General features: G+C 42.0%; 2 protein-coding genes across 3 annotated transcripts; one reads left to right on the top strand and one right to left on the bottom strand.

Moving 5' to 3' along the window:
* Positions 1 to 522: 522 nt before the first annotated feature.
* On the bottom strand, positions 523 to 8,323 carry im:7136021 (uncharacterized). Of its 2 annotated transcripts, none has more exons than XR_008752865.1 (4): positions 2,711 to 8,323; positions 1,985 to 2,191; positions 1,328 to 1,544; positions 523 to 1,144 (listed from the first exon to the last, which is right to left on the bottom strand). XR_008752865.1 is itself a non-coding variant. In XM_055862545.1 (4 exons), exons 1-4 carry the CDS (start codon positions 3,384 to 3,386, stop codon positions 940 to 942), a joined length of 1,305 nt encoding a protein of 434 aa, XP_055718520.1. In that variant the 3' UTR covers positions 523 to 939. The 2 variants fall into 2 exon arrangements, 1 of the variants encoding a protein (XP_055718520.1); XM_055862545.1 differs by having other exon boundaries at positions 2,711 to 3,386.
* LOC129811327 (uncharacterized) lies at positions 4,112 to 24,873 on the top strand. Its single transcript, XM_055862544.1, has 16 exons — positions 4,112 to 4,841; positions 4,956 to 5,090; positions 5,212 to 5,501; positions 5,704 to 5,777; positions 5,886 to 6,010; positions 15,187 to 15,277; positions 17,041 to 17,150; positions 17,311 to 17,468; positions 18,050 to 18,128; positions 18,249 to 19,290; positions 19,533 to 19,705; positions 20,173 to 20,312; positions 22,280 to 22,425; positions 23,648 to 23,735; positions 24,252 to 24,300; positions 24,406 to 24,873. The coding sequence occupies exons 1-16, from the start codon at positions 4,112 to 4,114 to the stop codon at positions 24,507 to 24,509; spliced, it is 3,534 nt and encodes a 1,177-aa protein (XP_055718519.1). The 3' UTR covers positions 24,510 to 24,873.
* The last annotated feature ends 1,833 nt before the right edge of the window (positions 24,874 to 26,706 follow it).

Below are 26,706 nucleotides of genomic sequence, written 5' to 3'. Positions count from 1 at the left end.
TAAGTGGTAAACATTAGTGTTATACGATGATTCTAAACAGCCTGAGAGCAACATTGCATTCTAACAGAGCGTCAGTCCTTTATGACCAAATAGTCAGAATGACGAGTGCACGCTACAGGTAAATACGTCCCAACTTCTGATCACAATGGCACGTTGTGGGAGGGTGAACTTCCCGATAAACCACACATCTGTGGGTGACAACAAAGGTATCGAAATGAGAAGTGTGCATACATTTATTCTTCATTTCACTTGTCAAGGCACTTCCTAATTCAATTCAACACAGGTAGGATATGTGGAGGGGTATGCAGCTTTTGAAATGCAACTCTCTGGACCATCACAAAGTTAGCAATGCAATGCGCTCCAACAGGCGACAGGAAGTTATTGACAGACCGACTCTTTGCCATGTGTGTTTACTGCCCTCTTGAGGCAACACAGTAGAAGACGGCATGAGGTACACAATCACTGGAGACTCAACACATCAATTCAATAGTAGTTGTGTTCAACAAGAGAGAGCTTTCAGTATTTCAACTGTAACATGTTTCTTTAATCAATCTTAAAACTGATAAGCTAATTGTATTGTCAATTGTATTTTCTTTCAAAAAAGTTGTTTTTTTGTGCACAATCATTTATTCTGTTTAACCCAATCAAGGGTACACAACAGATTCAAACAAAAAGTATGGCATAAAATGGCTATTCCTGTGTTATGAACTGTTTGTTGTTTTGCTCTATACAAAGAGTCTGACTACTGACTTCAGAGGTATTGACTTACCAAACTTACCAACATTTCAGCTGTTTCCTTATTTTGCATCAGCCAAGTTGGCATCGCAAACGTACCTCAAATGATGAGCAAGCAGTTTTGTATAATTTCAAATGTTAAACATGTGCTGTTGAAAACATGGGCTACAGTCTACCAGTGTTCACTTCCTCTTAGTCGTAATGTTAGTAGTGAGTACAGTAGCAGGTTGTGGGATCTCTCGGGCCCAGAGAATGGATGATTTGGGTTCTGTGGTTGGTCAGGACCTGCAGCTTGCGGATCAGCTGCAGAAGGTGCGGACTAAGACTGTGTCCATCAAGGATCTCCAACTGCTCCAAATGCTTCAACTGTTGGAGGCTCAAGAACTCCCGCTCTGGTACATTATAGTGTCTGAAAGAGTGGAATAGAAAAGTATGTCAGTATATCCGCTTGGCTTAGATGAATGAGTCAAACCTTTGGAAAATGTGCACATTAGTCACTTAACATGTAGACACTTAATTAGGAGTTCACCAGTAACTTATTACTACATCTGGGTTCATACCACCACACAGAAGTCAGATGTTAATATCTCACCTCATTTTAAGGGTCATGAGCTGGGGGAATAGTTTGGGGATCTCTCCGATGCTGCTGCTGCTGTTATAGCTGCATGGATCAAAGTGCAGATACAAGAGGCCTGAAGCCTGTTTCCCTAGAGCCTTCATGTCCATCTGCTCCACCATCACCTGCTGCAGAGTTAAACTGGTCACTGTGTTGGGAATGGAGTGAGCATAAGCACTGACGGGATGGCCTTCTGGAAAACAAAACATAGGACAGTCAAACATCTCCAAATGTAGCCACAGGACAGTCAGGACTCCATACTGCTGCCCCGTAACCCCACCAACTGTCAGACTCGTAACCCCACCAACTGTCAGACTCGTAACCCCACCAACTGTCCGACTCGTAGCCCCACCAACTGTCCGACTCGTAGCCCCACCAACTGTCAAGACTCCATATTGCTGCCCCGTAACCCCACCAACTGTCCGACTCGTAGCCCTACCAACTGTCAAGACTCCATACTGCTGCCCCGTAACCCCACCAACTGTCCGACTCGTAGCCCCACCACCTGTCCGACTCGTAGCCCCACCAACTGTCAGACTCCATACTGCTGCCTCGTAACCCCACCAACTGTGTAACCCCACCAACAGTGCATGACATGGAAAATGCTAGTTTGGCAGCTGGCGAATCACATACTTGCAATGTTGAGAACTCCCAGTTGAGGGAGTTCCCTCAGCCATGTTTTCAGGTGGCACCTGCTGGGATCCACATCCCTGTCTCTGTAGTCCACAGCTAGACTCTGCAGGGAGGGGAGGCACTTCAGCGCCTCTTCAGGTAAGGTGGGGTCCATGTAGTCAAGAAGCTCCAGACTGGTCAAGCCAGGTTGGCCGACCTGCGGATCTTCTAAAGACAGATTTTGTCATTGCTGAATTTAATAACTTAAAATGTATGATGTTATAGGCTAGTACAGACATATATGCATATATCAACATGGACTTCATGTAACAGTATAACTTTAAACCGTCCCCTCGCCCCAAGACGGGCGCGAACCAGGGACCCTCTGCACACATCAACAACAGTCATCCACGAAGCGTCGTTACCCATCGCTCCACAAAAGCCGCGGCCCTTGCAGAGCAAGGGGCAACCTTACTTAACGTCTCAGAGCAAGTGACGTAACTGATTGAAATGCTACTAGCGCGCACCCGCTAACTAGCTAGCCATTTCACATCCGTTACATTCACACACTAGCTAGAACATAGGCCTATGGAGTAGCCTAGTCAGCTTGTGAAAACCATGTGGTAGGCTATGCTTAGCTAATCATTCACTGTTTCACCAATGTTTTGTATGAGTAGTAAAAAGAAACTCAGGTACTGTACAATCAAAAGCTGTTGTCTTGCGTTGTAACTTTGCAAAGTGCCTCACCTGGAAAGCCATTTGTTTTAGAAATATTAAAATAATCATCTGGGAGAGAGCCATGTTGTGTTCCCATTTTCAAAGACAGATGCTTCAGATGTGGCAAGCGGTTAAGCATTAGGTGGAATATCTGTCTTGGGATAGGATGATTGCCTTCGTGATAGAATAGAGACGTCAGATGGGAGAGCTTTGAGACAGCACTAATAATATCTGATCTTGGAGCACAGTGCATCTCGCACACACTAAAATGAGTCACTTGCTGCAGAGGCACAATTGCATCAGACAGTCCCTGGCCATAGCGACACCTGCGAATAGCCAGCCTCTTCAAGTTATGAAATTGCTTGAGAATTTCAAAGGCTTTCACGTCGAAACAATGCTCCACGGCTATTGTGGTGAGCCAAGGGAGTGATAGGGCAAGCTGTTTCCATTCTTTCAAACTTGCCTTCTGTACAACAACTGAGCTGATTTTCCTGCGGCGAAGAGTTGTCCAGAACTGCGAGGTGTAGGCACACAGCTTTTTAAGAACCACTGTGTTGCCTTTCCAAAGGGACCAGTGGTCAACCATCTTTTTGAAATATTTGCAGCATGATCTAATGTTTAGTTTGTCTGTCGTTGACAGATATCCAAACACGTGGACCCATATCTCCGAAGGTAGCTGTGCATCTCCAACCGTACGAAATGCCATATCTAAGCAATTGCTGCAATGTTGTTCTTCTTTCCTGCAGGCATCCGCAGGAAAAATCGTTTAACAGTAAACATCCCACTACATTATACGACTATATGCGCACATTTTGTTTTTCTTTTTGGCAGCACGTTCTAAGGCCATCTCGGTGAACGGAAGTTGTTTGCGGAAGTGACGCATATGAAATCGCCGACCAATCACAGGACATTCGAGGTAAATTCAAATTATGGATCTCTGCGGTGAGTAACGTTAGTTAGCGATTTTACAGTTTATAATCAATGCATACATTCACAAATAGTATGTAATATAGAATACATATTGAGTAAATCCGTAGTAAGCGCCAACCAAACAATTTACATTTGAAACGGCATATGTCATTTTAGCAGCAAGCTGGCTAACGTTGTTAGCTGGTTATCTAGTCGTAGGCTTTCAGTTTTTAGCTAAAGTTAGCTAGCTAGTTAGTAGCTTGCTGGGTAAACTAGCTGCTGGTCACTTTGTTACTACCTCGTAATTCAACGACACTACGTTGTAAGCTATAGCAGCCAGCTAGCCTAGTATAACCAGATTCCAGCAAATAAATAATTATCTTCTGTTTCCCCCCCATAGAAACCAGCAATCAATGGACCATTTTGAAATGATCAGATCGTGGTTGCATATAGTTAGCTAGTTTACTTCAGTGGCTCCAGTTGACATTCCTCTACATATCGTAAAAAATCGATGGTGAAAACATGTTTACTCCGTCAAGACACAACAGAGAAGCAACTTGTTTTCATGAAGAAGATCCAGTTGGTAGAGACCGAATTATTTTCCCTGCATTGAAGGCTTTTGTGACAAGCGAGCTGATATCCAGGGAACCCGTTGAAAGCCCAGCCAAGGTATTTGCGAGGATGAAAGCTAGAGTACAGGCAGAGATAATACCGGTTGAGAACGAGAGGACCAAAACGCCTAACCCCGTGAGAGAAAAACATGTCAGAGAAAAGCGAATCCAAGAAGAACATGGTGGAGTAATGAGCTCGCCTAGAAAACGACATCAGCATTGGGTGAACTATGAACAAAAGGAAACCGAGGACCTTGAATTCACTTATGAGGCAGAGACCCTTTCACCTTTTCAATCGCCAAGCAAGGGTTTGACACATTCACACTTTATGGTCCACCCACAAGACCTTCAACGACAGTCACCGTTGAAAGACATGGGTAGTAGTGCGTTCAAGCCAACCAACATAAATGCACAAAAGCAAGGCCCAGCTCTGGATGCTTTCTCAACAAAGTCCCAAAGGAAAGCTTTGTCATACCCGCACACTCTGCTCAGCTCAAATGACACCCAACAACCAGCACCCCTCAAAGACTTCAAACGTGTCTCCCAGACAACCAACATAAGTACACCAGTGAAAAGGTTGAAGTCAATGGAAAAATTTGAAATTGGGGCACACAACATTGTACACGATGAATCAGTTTTAAGTAAGTTGTTTCAATTATCCTAAATTATTGTGTCAATCAAGGTTGCTTGGTTGTCAGAATACTTTAATTTATGACTTTGAGAAGTAAAATGATTTGTTTCTGTTTTCTGCCCAGGGTCCGAAGTTGTTTTGGATAGACTGCCATGCCTGGATTCTAGAGCAAAAACGTTTGCTCTTCTGAAAGAGAGAAGACTAAAAAGGGACCAACAAGACGGCTATCAAGTGAGCAGCCTGCAGGATCCCATGAAAGGTGACAGCTAGAAATGTAGAGTAGGGACTGTTATTCTGATTCTAATGACTCAAGCACCATAAGTGAACTGTTATCAACCTGTGATGTCGACTCAACAAACAAAATATCAACCTCTTTACAGGATGTGAGCGCAGCGTGTCGACCCCTGCACAACCCGCCGGGGGCACCGGAGAGGACACCGGTGTGAACGTGACCTGTAGTGTGCCCACTGGTCTATCAGAGACCAGCATTCCATTGAGGCCAGATGCCGGCCTCAGTCAGTGTGAGGTTTACCGTGACAAGCCTCCCCCCAGGCCCTTCCCAGACCTGGTGCACGACCCCCTCCTGCAGGTCTCACCGAAGATCTCCATCCCCAAGAAGCAGGAGGCTGTATTCCAAGCCAAGCACATAGCAGAGTCCACTGGATCCAATGTAAGTAGATGGTTTTGATGATGCTGCTTCCTTTGGATTTGTAGGCTGATGACTGATGCTGTTTCCTCTGAGTTCATTGCTTTTAGCTTTGTATTTTTGCTGGGAGGTAATGTTTTCTTGTATGGCACTTAAGTTTTCTATCAGGACTTGCATAACCATAGATATCTACCTATATAACTATTTAATGTCTATTGCTTGATAGGTTACAGGGATTCACCTTAGACACTGGCTCCTGAAGAGTAGGAACGACATGTTTTATGTGGATGGTGTCCGTGAGTAAGTAGAATTTGTTTCTCGGAATCATATGAAGTTCACTAACACATTATTTTTGTAAAAGCAAACATTGATTCACTTACTTAGTATGCCTCTATGCTTTCCACCAAGGGACAACAAGATGCCCTGGCACAGCAACCTTATTGCAAAGCGAATCTCAACAAAACACCTGAAGACTACTTCTGGCAACATTTACGTCCTGGTGGGAAAGATGATCCCGGATTTCAGCGGAACTGGTAAGTCAGAAATAATCCGCCATTTTGGAATATTGGGAAAGTGAGACTCCAGAAATATTGGGAAAGTGAGACTCCAGAAATATTGGGAAAATGAGACTCCAGAAATATTGGGACAGTGAGACTCCAGAAATATTGGGAAAGTGAGACTCCAGAAATATTGGGAAAGTGAGACACCAGAAATATTGGGAAAGTGAGACTCCAGAAATATTGGGAAAGTGAGACTCCAGAAATATTGGGAAAGTGAGACTCCAGAAATATTGGGAAAGTGAGACTCCAGAAATATTGGGAAAGTGAGACTCCAGAAATATTGGGAAAGTGAGACTCCAGAAATATTGGGAAAGTGAGACTCCAGAAATATTGGGAAAGTGAGACTCCAGAAATATTGGGAAAGTGAGACTCCAGAAATATTGGGAAAGTGAGACTCCAGAAATATTGGGAAAGTGAGACTCCAGAAATATTGGGAAAGTGAGACTCCAGAAATATTGGGAAAGTGAGACTCCAGAAATATTGTGACAGTGAGACTCCAGAAATATTGGGAAAGTGAGACTCCAGAAGTATTGGGAAAGTGAGACTCCAGAAATATTGGGATAAGGAGACTCCAGAAATATTGGGATAAGGAGACTCCAGAAATATTGGGATAAGGAGACTCCAGAAATATTGGGAAAGTGAGACTCCAGAAATATTGGGAAAATGAGACTTCAGAAATATTGGGATAAGGAGACTCCAGAAATATTGGGAAAGTGAGACTCCAGAAATATTGGGAAAATGAGACTCCAGAAATATTGGGAAAATGAGACTCCAGAAATATTGGGAAAGTGAGACTCCAGAAATATTGGGGAAATGAGAAGACTCCAGAAATATTGGGAAAGTGAGACTCCAGAAATATTGGGAAAGTGAGACTCCAGAAATATTGGGAAAGTGAGACTCCAGAAATATTGGGAAAGTGAGACTCCAGAAATATTGGGATAAGGAGACTCCAGAAATATTGGGATAAGGAGACTCCAGAAATATTGGGATAAGGAGACTCCAGAAATATTGGGAAAGTGAGACTCCCGAAATATTGGGAAAGTGAGACTCCCGAAATATTGGGAAAGTGAGACTCCCGAAATATTGGGAAAGTGAGACTCCCGAAATATTGGGAAAGTGAGACTCCCGAAATATTGGTAAAGTGAGACTCCCGAAATATTGGGAAAGTGAGACTCCCGAAATATTGGGAAAGTGAGACTCCCGAAATATTGGGAAAGTGAGACTCCCGAAATATTGGGAAAGTGAGACTCCCGAAATATTGGGAAAATGAGACTCCAGAAATATTGGGAAAGTGAGACTCCCGAAATATTGGGAAAGTGAGACTCCAGAAATATTGGGACAGTGAGACTCCAGAAATATTGGGACAGTGAGACTCCAGAAATATTGGGAAAGTGAGACTCCAGAAATATTGGGAAAGTGAGACTCCAGAAATATCGGGACAGTGAGACTCCAGAAATATCGGGAAAATGAGACTCCAGAAATATCGGGAAAGTGAGACTCCAGAAATATCGGGACAGTGAGACTCCAGAAATATTGTGAAAATGAGACTCCAGAAATATCGGGAAAGTGAGACTCCAGAAATATTGGGGAAATGAGAAGACTCCAGAAATATTGGGAAAGTGAGACTCCAGAAATATTGGGAAATAGACTCCAGAAATATTGGGAAATAGACTCCAGAAATATTGGGAAAGTGAGACTCCAGAAATATTGGGACAGTGAGACTCCAGAAATATTGGGACAGTGAGACTCCAGAAATATTGGGACAGTGAGACTCCAGAAATATTGGGACAGTGAGACTCCAGAAATATTGGGAAAGTGAGACTCCAGAAATATCGGGAAAATGAGACTCCAGAAATATCGGGAAAGTGAGACTCCAGAAATATCGGGACAGTGAGACTCCAGAAATATCGGGAAAATGAGACTCCAGAAATATCGTGAAAATGAGACTCCAGAAATATCGGGAAAATGAGACTCCAGAAATATCGGGACAGTGAGACTCCAGAAATATTGTGAAAATGAGACTCCAGAAATATTGTGAAAATGAGACTCCAGAAATATCGGGAAAGTGAGACTCCAGAAATATTGGGGAAATGAGAAGACTCCAGAAATATTGGGAAAGTGAGACTCCAGAAATATTGGGAAATAGACTCCAGAAATATTGGGAAAGTGAGACTCCAGAAATATTGGGAAAGTGAGACTCCAGAAATATTGGGACATTGAGACTCCAGAAATATTGGGAAAGTGAGACTCCAGAAATATTGGGAAAGTGAGACTTCAGAAATATTGGGATAAGGAGACTCCAGAAATATTGGGAAAGTGAGACTCCAGAAATATTGGGAAAGTGAGACTCCAGAAATATTGGGAAAATGAGACTCCAGAAATATTGGGAAAATGAGACTCCAGAAATATTGGGAAAATGAGACTCCAGAAATATTGGGAAAATGAGACTCCAGAAATATTGGGGAAAAGAGACTCCAGAAATATTGGGAAAGTGAGACTCCAGAAATATTGGGAAAGTGAGACTCCAGAAATATTGGGAAAGTGAGACTCCAGAAATATTGGGAAAGTGAGACTCCAGAAATATTGGGAAAGTGAGACTCCAGAAATATTGGGAAAATGAGACTCCAGAAATATTGGGACAGTGAGACTCCAGAAATATTGGGACAGTGAGACTCCAGAAATATTGGGAAAGTGAGACTCCAGAAATATTGGGAAAGTGAGACTCCAGAAATATTGGGAAAGTGAGACTCCAGAAATATTGGGAAAGTGAGACTCCAGAAATATTGGGAAAGTGAGACTCCAGAAATATTGGGACAGTGAGACTCCAGAAATATTGGGACAGTGAGACTCCAGAAATATTGGGAAAGTGAGACTTCAGAAATATTGGGATAAGGAGACTCCAGAAATATTGGGAAAGTGAGACTCCAGAAATATTGGGAAAGTGAGACTCCAGAAATATTGGGAAAGTGAGACTCCAGAAATATTGGGACAGTGAGACTCCAGAAATATTGGGAAAGTGAGACTTCAGAAATATTGGGATAAGGAGACTCCAGAAATATTGGGAAAGTGAGACTCCAGAAATATTGGGAAAGTGAGACTCCAGAAATATTTGGACAGTGAGACTCCAGAAATATTGGGAAAGTGAGACTCCAGAAATATTGGGAAAGTGAGACTCCAGAAATATTGGGAAAGTGAGACTCCAGAAATATTGGGACAGTGAGACTCCAGAAATATTGGGACAGTGAGACTCCAGAAATATTGGGAAAGTGAGACTCCAGAAATATTGGGAAAGTGAGACTCCAGAAATATTGGGAAAGTGAGACTCCAGAAATATCGGGAAAGTGACACTTTTTTGGGGGGGGGGGGGGTTCTGTACTCCGGCACTTTGGATTTGAAATGAGATCATGACTATGAGGTTAATGTGCAAGCTCAGCTTTCATTTTGGGGTATTCTCATCCATATTGGATGAACCGTTTAGAAATTATAGCCATTTTTGTACATAGTCTCCTAGTTTTAGGAGACCAAAAGTATTGGGACAAATTCACTTATGTGTATTAAAGTAGTCAAAAGTTTAGTATTTGGTCCCATATTCCTATCAGGCAATTACATCAAGCTTGTGACTCTACAAACTTGTTGGCTGCATTTGCTGTTTGTTTTGGTTGTGTTTCAGATTATTTTGTGCCCAATAGAAATTAATGGTAAATAATATATTGTGTCATTTTGGAGTCACTTTTATTGTAAACTGAACAAAAATATAAACAATATGTAAATTGTTGCTCCCATGTTTCATGAGCTGAAGTGAAAGATCCCCAGAAATGTTCCATCATCGATGAAAGATGAGGTGTTGAAATCCTAAAATGGTGTCCAGAAGAAATAGTTGGGATGAGCCGAGGGATAAAATTACAATCAAAAATAAACATTAAAAAAATGATGTCACTAAAAAGGAAGGGTGTTACATCCAATGCCTGTTTGGGGTATTTTGTGTCGATGCCCCATATGCTGATGCCACGGAAGCGCTCACACACACACATGTAAAAATAGTGGCACACACAGTTAGCCTTGCTGTTTTAATTTGATTGATCTTTGATGGCTTTTGTTTTACATTGTTATTTTGTTGTTCTTGCCTATTTCTCTCTCTTTTACTGGTGGTTGGCACATCAGGTGGGTAGTTTGTTTGGGCGGTGATGGTGGTTCGGAGGGGGACAATACAGTGAACTCCAAAAGTATTGGGACAGTGACACGTGTTGTTGTTTTGGCTCTGTACTCCAGCTCTTTGGATTTGAAATGACACAACGACTAAGAAGTTAAAGTGCAGACTGTCAGCTTTCAGTTGAGGTACATTTTTGTCCGTCTCGGGTGAACCGTTTAGAAATGACACCACTTTATATACATAGTCCCTAATTCGAATCTATCTAATCGAATATAATCCGCTGATTCTAAATTGAAGATAAATACTTTTGCTTAGAGTATTAATATATTATCGATTTACTGACCAGTCTCTCCAAATCTCCTAACAAAGCTATTTCGAGGGTTAATTTTTATATTAATGTAATGCTTTTTCAGCCATTCCTGAACCTGAGACCAGAAGCAGGCTACCTGAGGGCAATACCAGAACAAATGGTCTATTGATTCTGTATCCTCACAACAAAATCTGCAGAGCTGCAATGTTTGTATTTGAGTTGAAAAGCATAGTGTGAAATCTTGCGTCGTTTTATATATCAGCAGATACAGTATTCATACCCCATTGACTTTTACCAAATGTAAAAATAAATGTTTATTTTATTTATTTAACAAGGCAAGTCAGTTAAGAACAAATTCTTATTCACAATGATGGACGACGCTGGGCCAATTGTGCGCCGCCCTATGGGACTCCCAATCACGTCCAGATGTGACTCAGCCTGGAATCGAACCAGGGACTGTAGTGATGCCTCTAGCACTGAGATGCAGTGCCTTAGATCGCTGCGCCACCTGGGAGCCCGTTGTAGCATTAGTCTCAATTCAAAATTGATTAAATCAAGTTTTTTCCTCTCACTCATCTACACACAATACCCCATAGTGACAAAGTGAAAACATGTTTCACTTTTGGCAACGATTACAGCTTTTTGGGTAAGTCTCTAAGAGCTTTGCACATCTGGATTGTACAATATTTTATTTTTCCAAATTCTTCAAGCTCTGGCAAGTTGGTTGTTGACAATTGCTAGACAGCCATTTTTAAGTCTTGCCATAGATCAACATTTTAAGAATAAAGTCAGAGTTATATTTCAAGATTAAAGTAAGGGATTTGGTTAACTGTATGCCTCCCTGGCTCCCTGTTGCTGTGTGTGCCACCATTTGAAATGCCTGCAGTTAGATGACCTGGTGAAACTATACTTTAGAATTGGCTTTACTTTCTCTTCTATCACAAAATAACCATATTAATAGAGGTAGGACTATTAGGACCTGGAAGAGGTTGTACCACTGATTATTTTCAGGAGGAGGAACCACGCGGATGAGGTAGAGACAGGTTGCTTTTGTATGTATGTGGTTGGTGGGGTCTAATACAGTTGTTCAAACAGGTGTCACACAAACACTGTATCCCCAAAGCAATACCGTTCTAACAGCCATGGTGCGTTTGCGTCAGACTGAAAAGAGACACGGAGTTAAGTGTATCAGTGTTATGTGCCCTTCGAATTCGCCACATGTTATCCTCAATCCCCTGCATATGCCAACACTGTGCATAGTGTATTTGAGAGAGTAACTGCTAGGACAACGAAAGGTTAACTTATAAATGTGTGCGTAATGGCATGGTGTTTTTATATAGGCTCCACCTCCAATGAAGCAGTGTTAGAGGCCTGTGATTTATTATCTTATTAATGTAGGTCACGGATTGTGTAGAGAAGGATTGGTGCGTCGGACTCAAGGGCTGCACCCAAACCCCAGTCATGCACTTTCCATACACACGGGGCAGGGGTTTGGGTAAAGCCCCGCCCGAGTCGGGTTATAATCATGACATGATTAGGACTAATAAAATGACTAACAGGCAACTGGTCTAGCCACTATTTATTTTATTTATTTATTTAACCTTTATTTAACCAGGTAGGCAAATTGAGAACACGTTCTCATTTACAATTGCGACCTGGCCAAGATAAAGCAAAGCAGTTCGATACATACAACAACACAGAGTTACACATGGAGTAGAACAAACATACAGTCAATAATACAGTGAAAAATAAGTCTATATACAATGTGAGCAAGTGAGGTGCGATAAGGGAGGTGAAGGCAAACAAAATATATATAAAAATAGCGGATAGCTAGCCTCCTATAAGGTGAACCAGTGGTAGCCTAAATTAGTGGTATAGCAGAGACAAATAGCCTAGAACGGAGACGATGCCCCTGTTTTGGGATATGCATCCTTGAAGACATCACTGATAGATGGATAGTGAAAGGAGATATTAGGCTTGGCTACCAACCAAGTTAAGTCAGATCAGTGATTTATTTCTTTATAGCCTATCATCATTTATCTAATAGGCTTATATTTAGACCAATGACTATTTCAGGAAAGGGAGAATCCATCCATGAATATATTCAAACAGCGTCTCAGATTAGCTGGTTTACACATGCAGGAGTGGTCCTTGAGTTGCCTTCTCCCACAGTCACTTGTGTAAAACCCTTGTTCGTTCCTCCTGCAGCGGTTGGATAGGTACTTTCACTTGACCGCTGTAACGTAACATTAGCCTACAGGTTAAGGTACTCAATCGAGTGGTCCGCTATAGGTTTATAGTGGTGTTTAAGTGAATCTGGAGAGCAGTTTGACATGGGACACATACAGTTAAAGTCAGAAGTTTACATACACCTTAGCCAAATACATTTAATCTCCGTTTTTCACAATTCCTGACATTTATTCAGAGTAAAAATGTCCTGTCTTAGGTCAGTTAGGAACACCACTTTATTTAAAGAATGTGAAATGTCAGAATAATAGTAGAGAGAATGATATATTTCAGCTTTTATTTATATATTCACATTCCCAGTGGGTCAGAAGTTACACTCAATTAGTATTTGGTAGCATTGCCTTAAACAATTTAAACTTGGGTCAAATGTTTCGGGTAGCCTTCCACAATAAGTTGGGTGAATTCTGTCCCATTCCTCCTGACAGAGCTGGTGTAACTGAGTCAGGTTTGTAGGCCTCCTTGGTCACACACGCTTTTTAAGTTCTTCTCACAAATTTTCTGTAGGATTGAGGTCAGGGCTTTGTGATGGCCACTCCAATACCTTGACTTTGTTGTCCTTAAGCCGTTTTGCCACAACTTTGGAAGTATGCTTGGGGTCATTGTCCATTTGGAAGACCCATTTGCGACCAAGCTTTAACTTCCTGACTGATGTTGCTTCAATATATCCACATAATTTTCCTCCATGATGCCATCTATTTTGTGAAGTGCACCAGTCTCTCCTGCAGCAAAGCACCCCCACAACATGATGCTGCCACCCCCATGCTTCACGGTTGGGATGGTGTTCTTCAGCTTGCAAGCATCCCGGTTTTTCCTCCAAACATATTGATGGTCATTATGGCCAAACTGTTCTATTTTTGTTTCATCAGACAAGAGGACATTTCTCCAAAAAGTACGATCTTTGTCCCCATGTGCAGTTGCAAACCGTACTATGGCGGTTTTGGAGCAGTGGCTTCTTCCTTGCTGAGCGGCCTTACAGGTTACGTCGATATAGGACTAGTTTTACTGTGGATAAAGATACTTTTGTACCTGTTTCCTTCAGTATCTTCACAAGGTCCTTTGCTGTTGTTCTTTGATTGATTTGCACTTTTTGCACCATAGTACGTTCATCTCTAGGAGACGAACGCGTCTCCTTCCTGAGCGGTATGATGGCTGCATGGTGTTTATACTTGTGTACTATTGTTTGTACATATGTACAGTGGTACCTTCAGGCGTTTGGAAATTGATCCCAAGGATGAACCAGACTTGTGGAGGTCTACATTTTTTTTTCTGCAGTCTTGGCTGATTTCTTTTGATTTTCCCATGATGTCAAGCAAAGAGGCACTGAGTTTGAAGGTAGGCCTTGAAATACATCCACAGGTACACCTCCAATTGACTCAAATGATGTCAATTAGCCTATCAGAAGCTTCTAATGCCATGTCATAATTTTCTGGAATTTTACAAGCTGTTTAAAGGCACAGTCAACTTAGTGTATGTAAACTTCACACCCACTGGAATTGTGATACAGTGAAATAATCTGTCTGTAAACAATTGTTGGAAGAATTAGTTGTCATGCACAAAGTAGATGTCCTAACCGACTTGCCAAAACTATATGAGTTTTAATGACTCCATCCTAAGTGTATGTAAACTTCTGACTTCAACTGTACACATGGTCTCCAGGATCCCAAGAGAATTTCCATTATGCACAGATTTTTTGCAAGGTGATCGTCTAGGCTACACAGCAGAGCGTTGTAGTGAATTCTGAGGACAGACTGACAGTGACTCCTGTTTGAACCAGTTTATTAGATCATTACATTTTTGGCCATGTTTGTTTTGCTCCTACTTTTTACCCCTTTAGAAAAAGTTGAGGGGTATGAATACTTTCTTTAGGCACTGTACACACTGTGCCATGGAATCGGTATATCAAAAATCAATTTTTTTTCAATCAGTGTGGCGCAGCTGTAAACATCCTGATCCTCAAAGAAAACTGGTATACTTTCTATTTATGGTATTTTTATTCCTCAGCCAGTTTTGATCCTTTATTGGAAAAAAATTAGACAGACCTGTTCCCTGCTTCCTCCCCCTGCCACTTGCCTCCTCCATTTTTGGGGTAGTGCTGTAACCAAATGGTTGTAATCTTGGATTGAGCAGACCCTCCCAAACATTTCCGATTACTCCATGTAAGACATAACTCTACCATTCCAATTTACAATTTTAATTTAAAAACTAAGTATCCTTCTCAAGCATATTTTCCATAAATACAGGTCTTTCACCAAACACTACATTTGAGTTCAACCATAATACTAGTATTTTCTGGGTGATAACATTTTAATTGTAACCAACTCTGTATTGCCTGTTTCAGAAAGAGATACTTTAAACAAGGTTTCATTTTCAATGAACCCGAAAATGAGAACTGTCAATCTGCATAAATGCTTTCTTGTTTTTTGTGCCTTTCTCCTTGACCAGAACTTCCAAAATGGCTGTTGAATAAGTTTCTCTTTGGCTTTCCAAAGGATTGGAAGAAATACCTTGAGCGCTTTTTGTCAGAGCCGAAAGGGTAAGTTGTGTCACTGTGTTCCGGGCCGTTTGTATCAAGCGTCTCAGAGGACAAGTGTCGATCTAGGATCTGGTCCCCCTGTGACCGAAAAGGTAAAACTGATCCTAGATCAACACTCCTCCTCTGAGACGCTTTATACAAATGGCTAATGATGAGGGAGGGGGATAGGTAAGTTACTTATGATATTGTTTTCAACTGTATCGACTATTATTTTTGCGCTAGTCAGCTGTACCTGCACCAAAACTGTGAGTAAGACCATTAAATAGGTCAACATTCACAAATCCCAGGACCAGACAGATTACCAGGATGTGTACTCAGAGCATGTAGTAAGACCTTTAAACATGTCAACATTCACAAAGCCCCAGGACCAGACGGATTACCAGGATGTGTACTCCGAGCATGCGCTGACCATTTTCAAGCTCTCCCTGAGCCAGTCTTTAAAACCTATATGTTTCAAGCAGACAACCATAGTCCCTGTGCCCAGGAACGCCAAGGAAACCTGTCTAAATGACTATCGCCCCGTAGCACTCACATCTGTAGCCATGAAATGCTTGTCATGGCTTACCTCAACACCATCCCAGAGACCATGGACCCACTCAAATTCAGATACCGCACCAAAAGATATTAGCAAGACAAAGGAGCTGATCGTGGACTACAGGAAACGGAGGACCGATGTGTTGTTACCTACCCTTACCACGGGAGCTTCAAGTTCCTTGGTGTCCACATCACTAAGGTTCTATCATGGTCCAAACACACCAACAGTCGTGAAGAGGGCATGGCAATGCCTATTTCCCTCTCAGGAGGCTGAAAAGATTTGTCATGGGACCTCAGATTCTCAAAAGGTTCTACAGCTGAACCATTGAACATCCTGACTGGTTGCATCACAGCCTGGGATGGCAACTGCTCGGCAAAATTGTCAAAATCCAGCCACCCAAGTCATACACTGTTCCCTCTGCTACCGCACGGCAAGCGGTACCAGAGCGTCAAGTCTGGGACCAACAGGATCCTGAACAGCTTCTACCCCCAAGCCATAAGACTGCTGAACAGTTCATCAAATGGCCACCCAGGCTATTTACATTGACCCCCTTATTTTATTATTTTTTGCACAGGCTCAATGTATACTCACTGGATTCTAACCACACACACTCACGGGATTCTAACCACACACTCTCACTGGATTCTAACCACACACACTCACTGGATTCTAACCACACACACTCACTGGATTCTAACCACACACACTCACTGGATTCTAACCACACACACTCACTGGATTCTAACCACACACACTCACTGATACTTCAACACACACATGGACACACACATTCCTTCACACTCTTCATACTCTGCTGCTACTATGCATAGTCATATTACCTCGACCTACATGTACATATTACCTCGACTAACCGGTGCCCCCGCACATTGACTCGGTACTGGTACCCCTTGTGTATAGCCTTGTTATTGTTATTTTATTGTGTTACTATTTTTCCTTTTAGTTTATTTAGCACATTTTTCATACTTAAAAAAAACAACCTCTACATTGTTTAAGGGCTTGTAAGGAAGCATTTCACGGGAAGGTCTACACCTGTTGTATTCGGCGCATGTGACAAATACATTTAATTTAATTTGAAAGCTCCTTTTCTTTCATAGCTTGTTCTCCATTTTATTTTAAAATGAAAATCTTCTCCCTTCGGGCTACTCAGGTTTAACACTGTAGTCATATCTGTTAACATCCAGTCTTTCTGTTGGGTCTTCAAATGCAGTTCAGAAGGTAAAAAGGGGAGCAAGGGCCTGATAACACCCCGGAACCAAAACCACCTCTCCACCAAGACACAGGACAACACATCCCAAAAGCCAAATGCCACTAAGAGACGTGAGTCCAAAAGTTGGCATCACAAATGCTCACTGTATTTATACTGGTAGTACATGTCTGTTGTTTTCATCAAAATTCGATTCATTGGTATTTCTCTGTAGAGACTTTCTTCCTGTTTGTTTAATCTTCCTGTTAATGTTTAATCTTCCTTGTCCTGCAGCTACTGCCACCAGTGTGGTGAGCAGTGCTAATGTTTCCCGGAGTGGCCGCCTTATCAAAACCCCTCTGGAGTACTGGAAAGGGGCCAGAGTCATCTTGGATTGCGACATGAACGTCACCATTCATGCGGGTTATGACAATTCGTCTATGCTTTACTCTGTAAGCTGCTGTTCCATGGTCCTTTTGCTTCAATTAGTTTTCTGTTGTAGAGCACCGTATCCCCAGCCATTCCACCTATTCTATGTATTGCTGTTCTAACACACCTGAGTCCACTAATCACCAAGCCCCTTCATTAGTTGAATCAGGTGTTCTAGTTGTGGAATACATTCAACATGTGGAACAGCTGGGTGTAATCAGGTTGGTCCTGGTCGGTTCCTGGATGAGGGCCAGTAGGAGGCACTCTTTCCTCTGGTCTAAAAAAAAAAAATCCCAATGCCCCAGGGCAGGGATTGGGGACATTGCCCTGTGTAGGGTGCCGTCTTTCGGATGGGACATTAAACAGGTGTCCTGGAACTTAGTGTAAAAGCAGGGGTGTTAACCCCGGTGTTCTGGTTAAATTCCCAATCTGGCCCTCATACCATCACGGTCACCTAATCATCCCCAGCTTCCAATTGGTTAATTCACCTCCCCTCCTCTCCCCTGTAACTATTCTCCATGTCGTTGCTGTACATGAGAATGTGTTCTCAGTCAACTTACCTTGTAAAATAATTCATTGATATGCTATTTCCCTACTTTCTCAGCAAGTCAGCACACCTGTAGCCAGAGTACTGTTAGACGGATCACCAAAACCGGCCAAGGTTTTCTTACCTCCAACGAAAGGTATGTTTAAAAATATATATATTTATACATAAGCCTTAGGAATGCATTTATCCTCATATTCCAGCTGCAACAAAGATGGGGACTACATTGTATTTGACAGTGTTATGTTGTGTTCTACAGAGCGGCTGCGAGGTGACACTAGTGAAGAGGAGACCATGCCTCTGAGAAAGGTGAAGGCTTATCACAGGCCTTCGAGGTCGAAGCCAGAGGAGAACTCCCCTCACAGGGCCCTCGAGTCTCGGTGGTGTAAGGCTGAAGACAACGCCCTTTCCAGGGTCTCCAAAAGGCCCAAGAAAGCCAGCCCAGAGCCTCACAAGTCCATGTCTTTGGAAAAACCCTCTCACAGGAACCGAGGAAGACCCAATAAAGCCAGTCCAAACTCTCAGTGGTCTAAGCCTGAGAACCCTTCCACCAAGGGTCCAGGCAGGCCCAAGAGGGTCAGCCCAGCATCTCAGAGGTCCAAGTCTGAAGTGATCCTCTCTCCCAAGCTCCAGGGATGGTCCAGGAAGACCGGCCAAAGATCTTGGAGTGCCACAGCGCCGGCCACGTACTCAGACCATGCCCCACAATCCCCGACCCCTCCACATCGCTATCTCCGGGGCGCTAACAAACAGCGCAATGACGACTCGGACAACGCCAATACATCCTCAGAGCTGTTACCAGGGAAACAAGTCAAGCGTTCAGAAAAAGTAGACCCTCCGAGAGTGCTTGATTTGCCAAAGACGAGGGTCCATCGTCAGATGCTCCCAGCGAAAATCCAGGATGACATTGTGATGGCGAGGAAAGATACGGGAAAACCTGCACCCACCAAGACCAACCCACAGAGGCTGACGCGGAATAGGAACGCTCAGTACAATGGTCAGAGTACTGCCGGAGAGTCCCAGTCTGATGACGACTTCACACAGAAGATTAAGCCCAAGGCAGTCAAAACGGGACCCATAAAGCCACAGCGTACGATGACACGTGGAAGGGTTCCGGAAGATTCTCAGACAGCATCGGGTGGTTCGTCGACTTCCCAGGACGACTGTGAGAGGAAATTGAGTAAAAGGGACGGCCCACGGACACTGAGAGGAAAGGGAAGCAAGTTCCTCATGGTTCAGCAGAGAGAAAAGGAAGAAAATGGAGATCAGTGGACAGAGGCAGAACTGTTGAGACTACATGAGTAAGTTTGCTACAGTTATCTACATAGTGGTATTATGTACAAACATATGGCAGTGAGCAGCCAAATGACTATAATATAGTAGACGAGAAAGTATGTACTCTGGTTAAACAATAGTCTCCTTTTATAATGTACAATGTTGAAGAAAAGTTTCAAATTAGCTAGCATGTTTAAAATGTGTGCAACGTGCCTTGTTTATACAGAAACGTGTATGTCAACTTCCTGTGTGTACGTTTGGCTTTCAGGGCTGTGACGTCACTTCCTAAACACAGTTCTGACTTCTGGGTGAACGTTGCCATGGAGGTGGGCAGCCGTTCAGCTGAGGACTGCCAGAAGCAGTACAATGTCCAGGCCCCCACTTTCTTGGCACCTTCCAAGGCCACCAAGAACAGAGAAGTTCTGCAGAAGAGGGAGCCATGTAAGTTACCTTGTCTACCATTTTTATCCTTAATAAATCCATCAAGGCATCTTGATGTGTATTAGTGTAGGTTTCCCATCCCAGCTATAACCATAACAACCCCTGCTTAGCTTCTGTGATTTACACATTTATTTTTAAATGTTAAATCACAATCTATACAATCTGTCCATTCAATAAGAATTACAGAGAATGTATGTATTTGTATTTATTACGGATCCCCACTCTTCCTGGGGTCCAGCATAATTAAGGCAGTTATACAATTTTAAAACATTACAATACATTCACAACAGATTTTACAAACACATTAAGTGTGTGTGTGTTTTCAAGCCCCTATTCTACTACCACATATCTACAACACAAAATCCGTGTGTATGTTATTTTGTGTTTGTATGCATGTGCCTATGTTTGTTGCTTCACAGTCCCCGCTGTGACAATGTCATTTATATTATATTATATTTGAACTGTAGTGGTGGAACCACCCCGGATAACCGCAAGGAAGGGCACACTGAAGCGGAAGCAGCAGGTGCGAAACCTCCTGGACCACATGCCCAAAGACGACCACGATGACATCTTCAACAGCTCGCCCATGCAGAACAAGCGGGTGAAGGTGTGTTTCCCCTGGGGTGAACCATTTCAACCACTCAGCAATGTGGTCGTTTTTTTGAAGTTCTTTTGGAAAATATTGCTTATATGCACATTATGTGGTGCTGGAGGTCAAAGAATACATTCAACAAAATTTCAAAGAAGTCTCTGCACACATTGTAGAAAAATAGTGAAGACATCAAAACTATGAAATAACACATGGAATCATGTAGTAACCAAAAAAAAGTGTTATACAAATAAAAATATATTTGAGATTCAAATAGCCTTTGCCTTGATGACAGCTTTGCACACTCTTGACATTCTCTCAACCAGCTTCACCTGGAATGCTTTTCCAACAGTCTTGAAGGAGTTCCCACATATGCTGAGCACTTGTTGGCTGCTTTTCCTTCCCTCTGCAGTCCGACTCATCCCAAACCATCTCAAAGTCGGGGGATTGTGGAGGCCCGGTCATCTGATGCAGCACTCCATCACTCTAATTTTTGGTAAAATAGCCCTTGCACAGCCTGGAGGTGTGTTGGGTCATTGTCCTGTTGATAAACAAATGACAGTCCCACTAAGCCCAAACCAGATGGGATGGCGTATCGCTGCAGAATGCTGTGGTAGCCATGCTGGTTCAGTCTGCGTTTCATTCTAAATAAATCAGTGTCACCCGCAAAGCACCCACATACCTTAAAACCACCTCCTCCATGCTTTACGGTGGGAAATACACATGCGGAGATCATCCGTACCGCGTGTAACAAAGACATGATGGTTGGAACCAAAAACTCAAATTTGGACTCATCAGACCAAAGGACAAATTTCCACCGGCCTAATGTCCATTGCTCATGTTTCTTGGCACAAGCAAGTCTCTTCTTATTGGTGTCCTTTTGTAGTGGTTTCTTGGTGGCAATTCAACCATGAAGGCCTGATTCCCGCAGTCTCCTCTGAACATGAGATGTGTCCGTTACTTGAACTCTGTGAAGCATTTATTTGGCCTGCAATTTCTGATGCTGGTAACTCTAATGAACTTATCCTCTGCAGCAGAGGTAACTCTGGGTCTTCCATTCCTGTGGCGGTCCTCATGAGAGCCAGTTTCATCATTGCGCTTGATGATTTTTGAGACTACATTTGAAGAAATGTTCAAAGTTCTTTAAATTTTCCGTGTTGACTGACCTTCATGTCTTTTACTAAAGTAATGATCAACTGTTGTTTCTCTTAGCTTATTTGAGCTGTTCTTGCGATTTAATATGGACTTGGTCTTTTACCAAATAGGGATATATTTTGTATACCACCCCTACCGTGTCACAACAAAACTGATTGGCTCAAACGCATTAAGAAGGAATGAAATTCCACAAATTGAATTTTAACAAGGCACACCTGTTAATTTAAATGCATTCCAGGTGACTACCTCATGAAGCTGGTTGAGAGAAGGTCAAGTGTGCAAAGCTGTCAATGCAAAGGGTGGCTATTTCATTCTCAAATATAAAAATATATTTTGATTTGTTTAACACTTTTTTGGGGTTACTACATGAAGCAGCCAACAAGTGCTCAGCATATGTGGGAACTCCTTCAAGACTGTTGGAAAAGCATTCCAGATGAAGCTGGTTGAGAGAATGCCAAGAGTCTGCAAAGCTGTCATCATGGCAAGGGTGGCTACTTTGAAGAATCTCAAATATATTTTGATTTGTTTAACGCTTTGGGTTACTACATGATTCCATATGTGTTATTTCATAGTTTTGATGTCTTCACTATTAGAAAATTAAAAAAAAAAATAAAGAAAAACCTTTGAACAAGTAGGTGTTATAAAACCTTTTACCGGTAGTGTAGAGAAAGATTGTCATGTTGCTTTCATGTGCAAAATGTATATTTAACAGCAGCTGATAGATTGCTTGTGTACCAAATTGATATTTCAAGACAACCGACAGCTTAACAGAAATCTTGTAGCAGTCAGAAATAGAGTGCCAGAACTGAATGTGCCCTCTTGTGAATTAGTTGCCCACAGTGTCTCCCAATGGGAAAGAAGATGTGTTCATGGACTCTGAGCACGACCCACAAACCCCCAGCTCATCAAGATTCCCATCAATGAAAACTCCTCAGTGTCTCCACATCACCCCCGGCATGATGGGCTCTGTGAACAGGTAAATGCTCAGTTGGTATAGCATGGTGACCTTGGCCTGATGGGCTCGGTGAACACAGTGGTGACACGGTGGTGCTCATCTGGTAGAGCATGGCCCTTGCAATGTCAGGGTAGTGGGTTCGACACATCGGAAATCAGGCTACCTGATGGGACTTTTTGATAAATGTAGAAAATCGCCAATCAAAATAAACGTTCTACCACAGTGACCATGTTATTTTTGCGAAGTCTATTTGATTCTTTACGTTTATGTGAAAACTAGTTCTAAGATGCGTACTTTGTTTTTCCGAACTCACTTCACTTGCGCATAAACACGGCGTGGACAAAACATTAGAAACGCCTGCTCTTTCCATGAGACTGACCCGCTGAAAACAATGATCCCTTATTGATGTCACTTGTTAAATCCACTTCAATCAGTGTAGATGAAGGGGAGGAGACAGGTTAAAGAAGGTTTAAGCCTTGAGACAACTGAGACATGGATTGTGTATATGTGCCATTCAGAGTGAATGGGAAAGAAAAATATATAAGTGCTTTTGAACGATGTATCGTAGTAGGTGCCAGGTGCACCGGTTTGTGTCAAGAACGGCAACGCTGCTGGGTTTTTCACGCTCAACAGTTTCCCTTGTGTATCAAGAATGGTCCACCACCCCAAGGACATCCAGCCAACTTTGACTGTGGGAAGCATTGGGGTCAATATGGGCCAGGATCCCTGTGGAACGCTTTGGACACCTTGTGGAGACCATGCCCTGATGAATTGGGGCGGGGGGGTGCGCAACTCAATATTAGGAAGGTGTTATTAATGTTTTGTACACTCGGTGTAGAGACAGGCTTCTGCTACTGGCGCTGGGACATGTGCTGATCAAATACACTGCTGGATCGCCGATTTAAGCTGTTTACATGTACTAATAGTTTGATAGATTGCTCAGAAAACCAGATGTTTCAATCTGCGTATGCTCACTTTGATTTGTACTTTTCGCCAATTTTAAGATAAGTAGAATAAGGTGTTTACATTACTTTTCCCATACAAGGCCTTCTGCCATAATCAGTTTAATGTTGAATTATTAGTGTGCATGTAAACGTACTCATTGACATGTTTTTGTTTTTAAATCAGTCACTCATAGTAGCCTGTTATTACAAGCGAGGTGATACTATGGGTAAATAAATTAATGATTGTTGGTTTTCTGACCATTTGTAAAATCAGAAACTTTTCATAATTTTTTTTCCAGAGACAACGATGACAAGTATATCTACCAACTTCAAAAAAGAATGAAAAAAGGCCAAGCGAAGCTGTGTAAATTGGGGGCCGCTTCAAAGGTAGGCTGTTTTGAAAGGAATATTTCTGAGGAGCTTATCGACCAAAGAAGGATATATATATATATATATATATATATATATATATATATATATATATATATATATATATATATATACTGTATTTCTGGGGCAATTGTGGGGCCATTGTGAAAATGAACTCGTCTCAAGGATGCCAGGAACAGCTGTCTAGTGTAGTGCTCTGGGGAAAATGTGAGTCAGGAGAGGAGACCTTTTTTAAAGTCATTCCGTCATATGAATATGCCAATAGATTTCTTATTGTTAAACAGGATGTTTATACCACAGGGGGTTGGTGGCACCTTAATTGGGAAGGACGGGCTCGTGGTAATGGCTAGAGCGGAATGATTTGAATATCAAACACATGGTTTCCATTTAATTCGTTCCGTTAGAGCCATTATTATGAGCCGTTCTCCCCTGCGCAGCCTCCACTTATATAATATATATATATATATATACATACAGAATTTTATTCAATGTTTTTCTGCATTTTCCATCTAGTACACGCCAACGCCATCAGCCAAACGTGTTTTGAAAAGATGCAATACCGGTAAGTGTTCTTTTGAATTAAGATTTTGTCTTGATGTATTTTACACTTGCATAACTTGAGAATTTGGCAACTTTATTCACTCAATATGTTTTACTTGTGTTTCAGCGGAGAATGATTCTTTTGTGGTCTGGGAAATGTTCCCTGACAAGGAGGACCATTCAGTGGAAAGTGGGGAAGAAGAGGATTATTATTTTATGGATGATGACTGAGCTGCAGATTCACCATGGGTCTCTTTACTAGACTCCAAGCAGGCCGAAAAGGGGAGGGACCTACCTGAGTTTATCTAATAAGAAACGCTAGTTTTCGTTGCAAAACGTTTAGCTATCGTATGTACTAATGAATACACCCTGTTTGGATTATTACGTTTTAAAACAGGAAATGAAATGCTGTAACATTGTCAAAAGTTATACATATACACTGTATAGTTGTCAATTACGTTCTGTGATTCAATCCCCACTGCTGTTTTAAAATGGGTTTAAAATGTTTTGTTTATATATTGTGCCACTGAATGCAGAGGATTTTTACAATAAATGTTAATTCTAGTTCTTTGCACGACTCCAATAAATGTGGACTTCTTTTTACTTGTTAGCAAAACTATTTTAGAGGTATTTGTTTGGTGCTGATAATTTTTTGGTTGGGGGGGGACGGGACATTTTTGCCCTTGCTACAGCCTGCTATATCGGTCTGCTAGTACAGGACTAGCAAAGGACCAGTGCACTACTTTTGTGGTTCTTTAAAAATATATATATATTATTCAGATTTTTTTCAGGGGGTGCTGCAGTACCCCAACTTCCCACAGCTATGTCACCTCTGTGTCCTGATATGCAGCTCAGACTGATCAAGACATTTTGTGAGCAAACAATTCTATTGTTGCAGAACCAATGAGAAAAATAAGAGCTTTTTCTACACACAAAATTATATTGTCAACTATACCACCTTTACATATTACTGAACAACATATAATTTTGGTATATTACAAATTATAGAGTATTTCCATCATGCAACAGCTCATCACAATCTATTTTCAGGACACCAGAAGACAGGGCTCATGTAGGCAAGATTGGCCCCACAGAGAGGTTGGAGCCAACATTTGCTTTGAGGCATCAGAATGTGGACAAACTGGAAGACCTGTTGCTACTGGTGTTGGAGCCAGAGTCTGCACAATATGGTAGAAATCGTTGTCATGCTTAAAATGGCAAACATTTTAAGCCATTTCTGGCTTCACTTAAACAATCTAGTAGATTCTAAGATGAAACTTTAGCTAACTAGATTCTGAGATGAAACTTTAGCTACTTTTATCCCCTTGTATCATTGTTGTATTACCATGTACTCTCATATAAGGCCTTTATAGCACTGTCAATTCTGTCTGTTTTAGGCAAGCACCTGACTAGAGGACGCGTGAGCAACTTTGAGAGAAAAAACAACTTTTTATTGCATTTGTGCCTGGCTGTCAGTTGCCACAATCATAAACCCTGCCTATTTCAACAATTTATCTAATTAAAATGTGATTTTAAACCTAACGTTAACCACACTGTTAACATTAAATTAAAGTCAAAAAGCACGTTTTTGTTTTCATCCATTTTTTCGACATAGACCATTTTGACTTTGTGGAAACCGTTGTGCCTGGTGAATCACACGCGTGTCTGCCCTCTAATTGGCCAGAATAGTACCACCTGATCTTGCCGCTCCTCCTGACTGCCCTGCATTTTTGAAGACATTTATTTTCATTGTTAGTGGCCACTAGAGTATCAAGTTAATTTAATGGATAATCTGTGACCATCCTTACTCCAGGACTTCCTCCAATGTACCATGACTCACTCACACAAGTTCCTTAACAACAAAGTTGCTCCGTGTGGAGAATGTAACGTCTTTCATTTAAATAAGCCCAGTCCAATTCTCAAAGGATTGGGTGAAATCATTATTTTCGGTTAAAACATCAGGGCCACATTCAGTTGGCACAACGTTTTGAAACGTTACAGATTGAAATGTCATGAATAGGCATGCTTGTTCTACATAATATATTTATATCTGAACGTTCCACAACGCTATTCACTGATGGCTAAGACTTAACCACCCATGTCTGGTCCCAAGCAAATCTAATCCTAGATCAGCATTCCTTCTCTGCGATGCTTTATGAACACAGACCTCAGCTGCCACAGAGAGTGAGGCTTTCTTCGTCTCCTGTTTTCAAGAGTGGCACAGGCCCCTGCTTCCAGGCAGCGAGTTTCACCGCTTCGTGAGAAATGGCCACTCCCCTAGGGAGATGATCGTCTGCATACGCGGTGCACAAGGATGTTCTCCAGCATCTTGACTTCAGTGAACACCTAGTTCATCATCACCATGTCTGAGGTTGTAAAAGAAATACAACTGACATCTGATGATTTTTATTTTATTTTTATTTCATGA

Source organism: Salvelinus fontinalis, chromosome 15 (assembly GCF_029448725.1).
Source record: "Salvelinus fontinalis isolate EN_2023a chromosome 15, ASM2944872v1, whole genome shotgun sequence".
Taxonomy (NCBI): Eukaryota; Metazoa; Chordata; class Actinopteri; order Salmoniformes; family Salmonidae; genus Salvelinus; species Salvelinus fontinalis.
Note: the sequence above shows the minus strand (reverse complement) of the source record. Positions and strands in the feature narration are given on the sequence as shown.

Excerpts from the sequence above, each read along its gene's own strand:
- im:7136021 (XM_055862545.1), bottom strand. The coding sequence starts at position 3,386 with ATGGCATTTCGTACGGTTGGAGATGCACAGCTACCTTCGGAGATATGG. Across the intron at positions 1,545-1,984 it reads GGGAGTTCTCAACATTGCAA|AAGGCCATCCCGTCAGTGCT; the intron begins GTATGTGATTCG and ends TTTGTTTTCCAG. Across the intron at positions 1,145-1,327 it reads CTCATGACCCTTAAAATGAG|ACACTATAATGTACCAGAGC; the intron begins GTGAGATATTAA and ends CCACTCTTTCAG.
- LOC129811327 (XM_055862544.1), top strand. The coding sequence starts at position 4,112 with ATGTTTACTCCGTCAAGACACAACAGAGAAGCAACTTGTTTTCATGAA. Across the intron at positions 4,842-4,955 it reads ACACGATGAATCAGTTTTAA|GGTCCGAAGTTGTTTTGGAT; the intron begins GTAAGTTGTTTC and ends TTTTCTGCCCAG. Across the intron at positions 5,502-5,703 it reads CAGAGTCCACTGGATCCAAT|GTTACAGGGATTCACCTTAG; the intron begins GTAAGTAGATGG and ends ATTGCTTGATAG.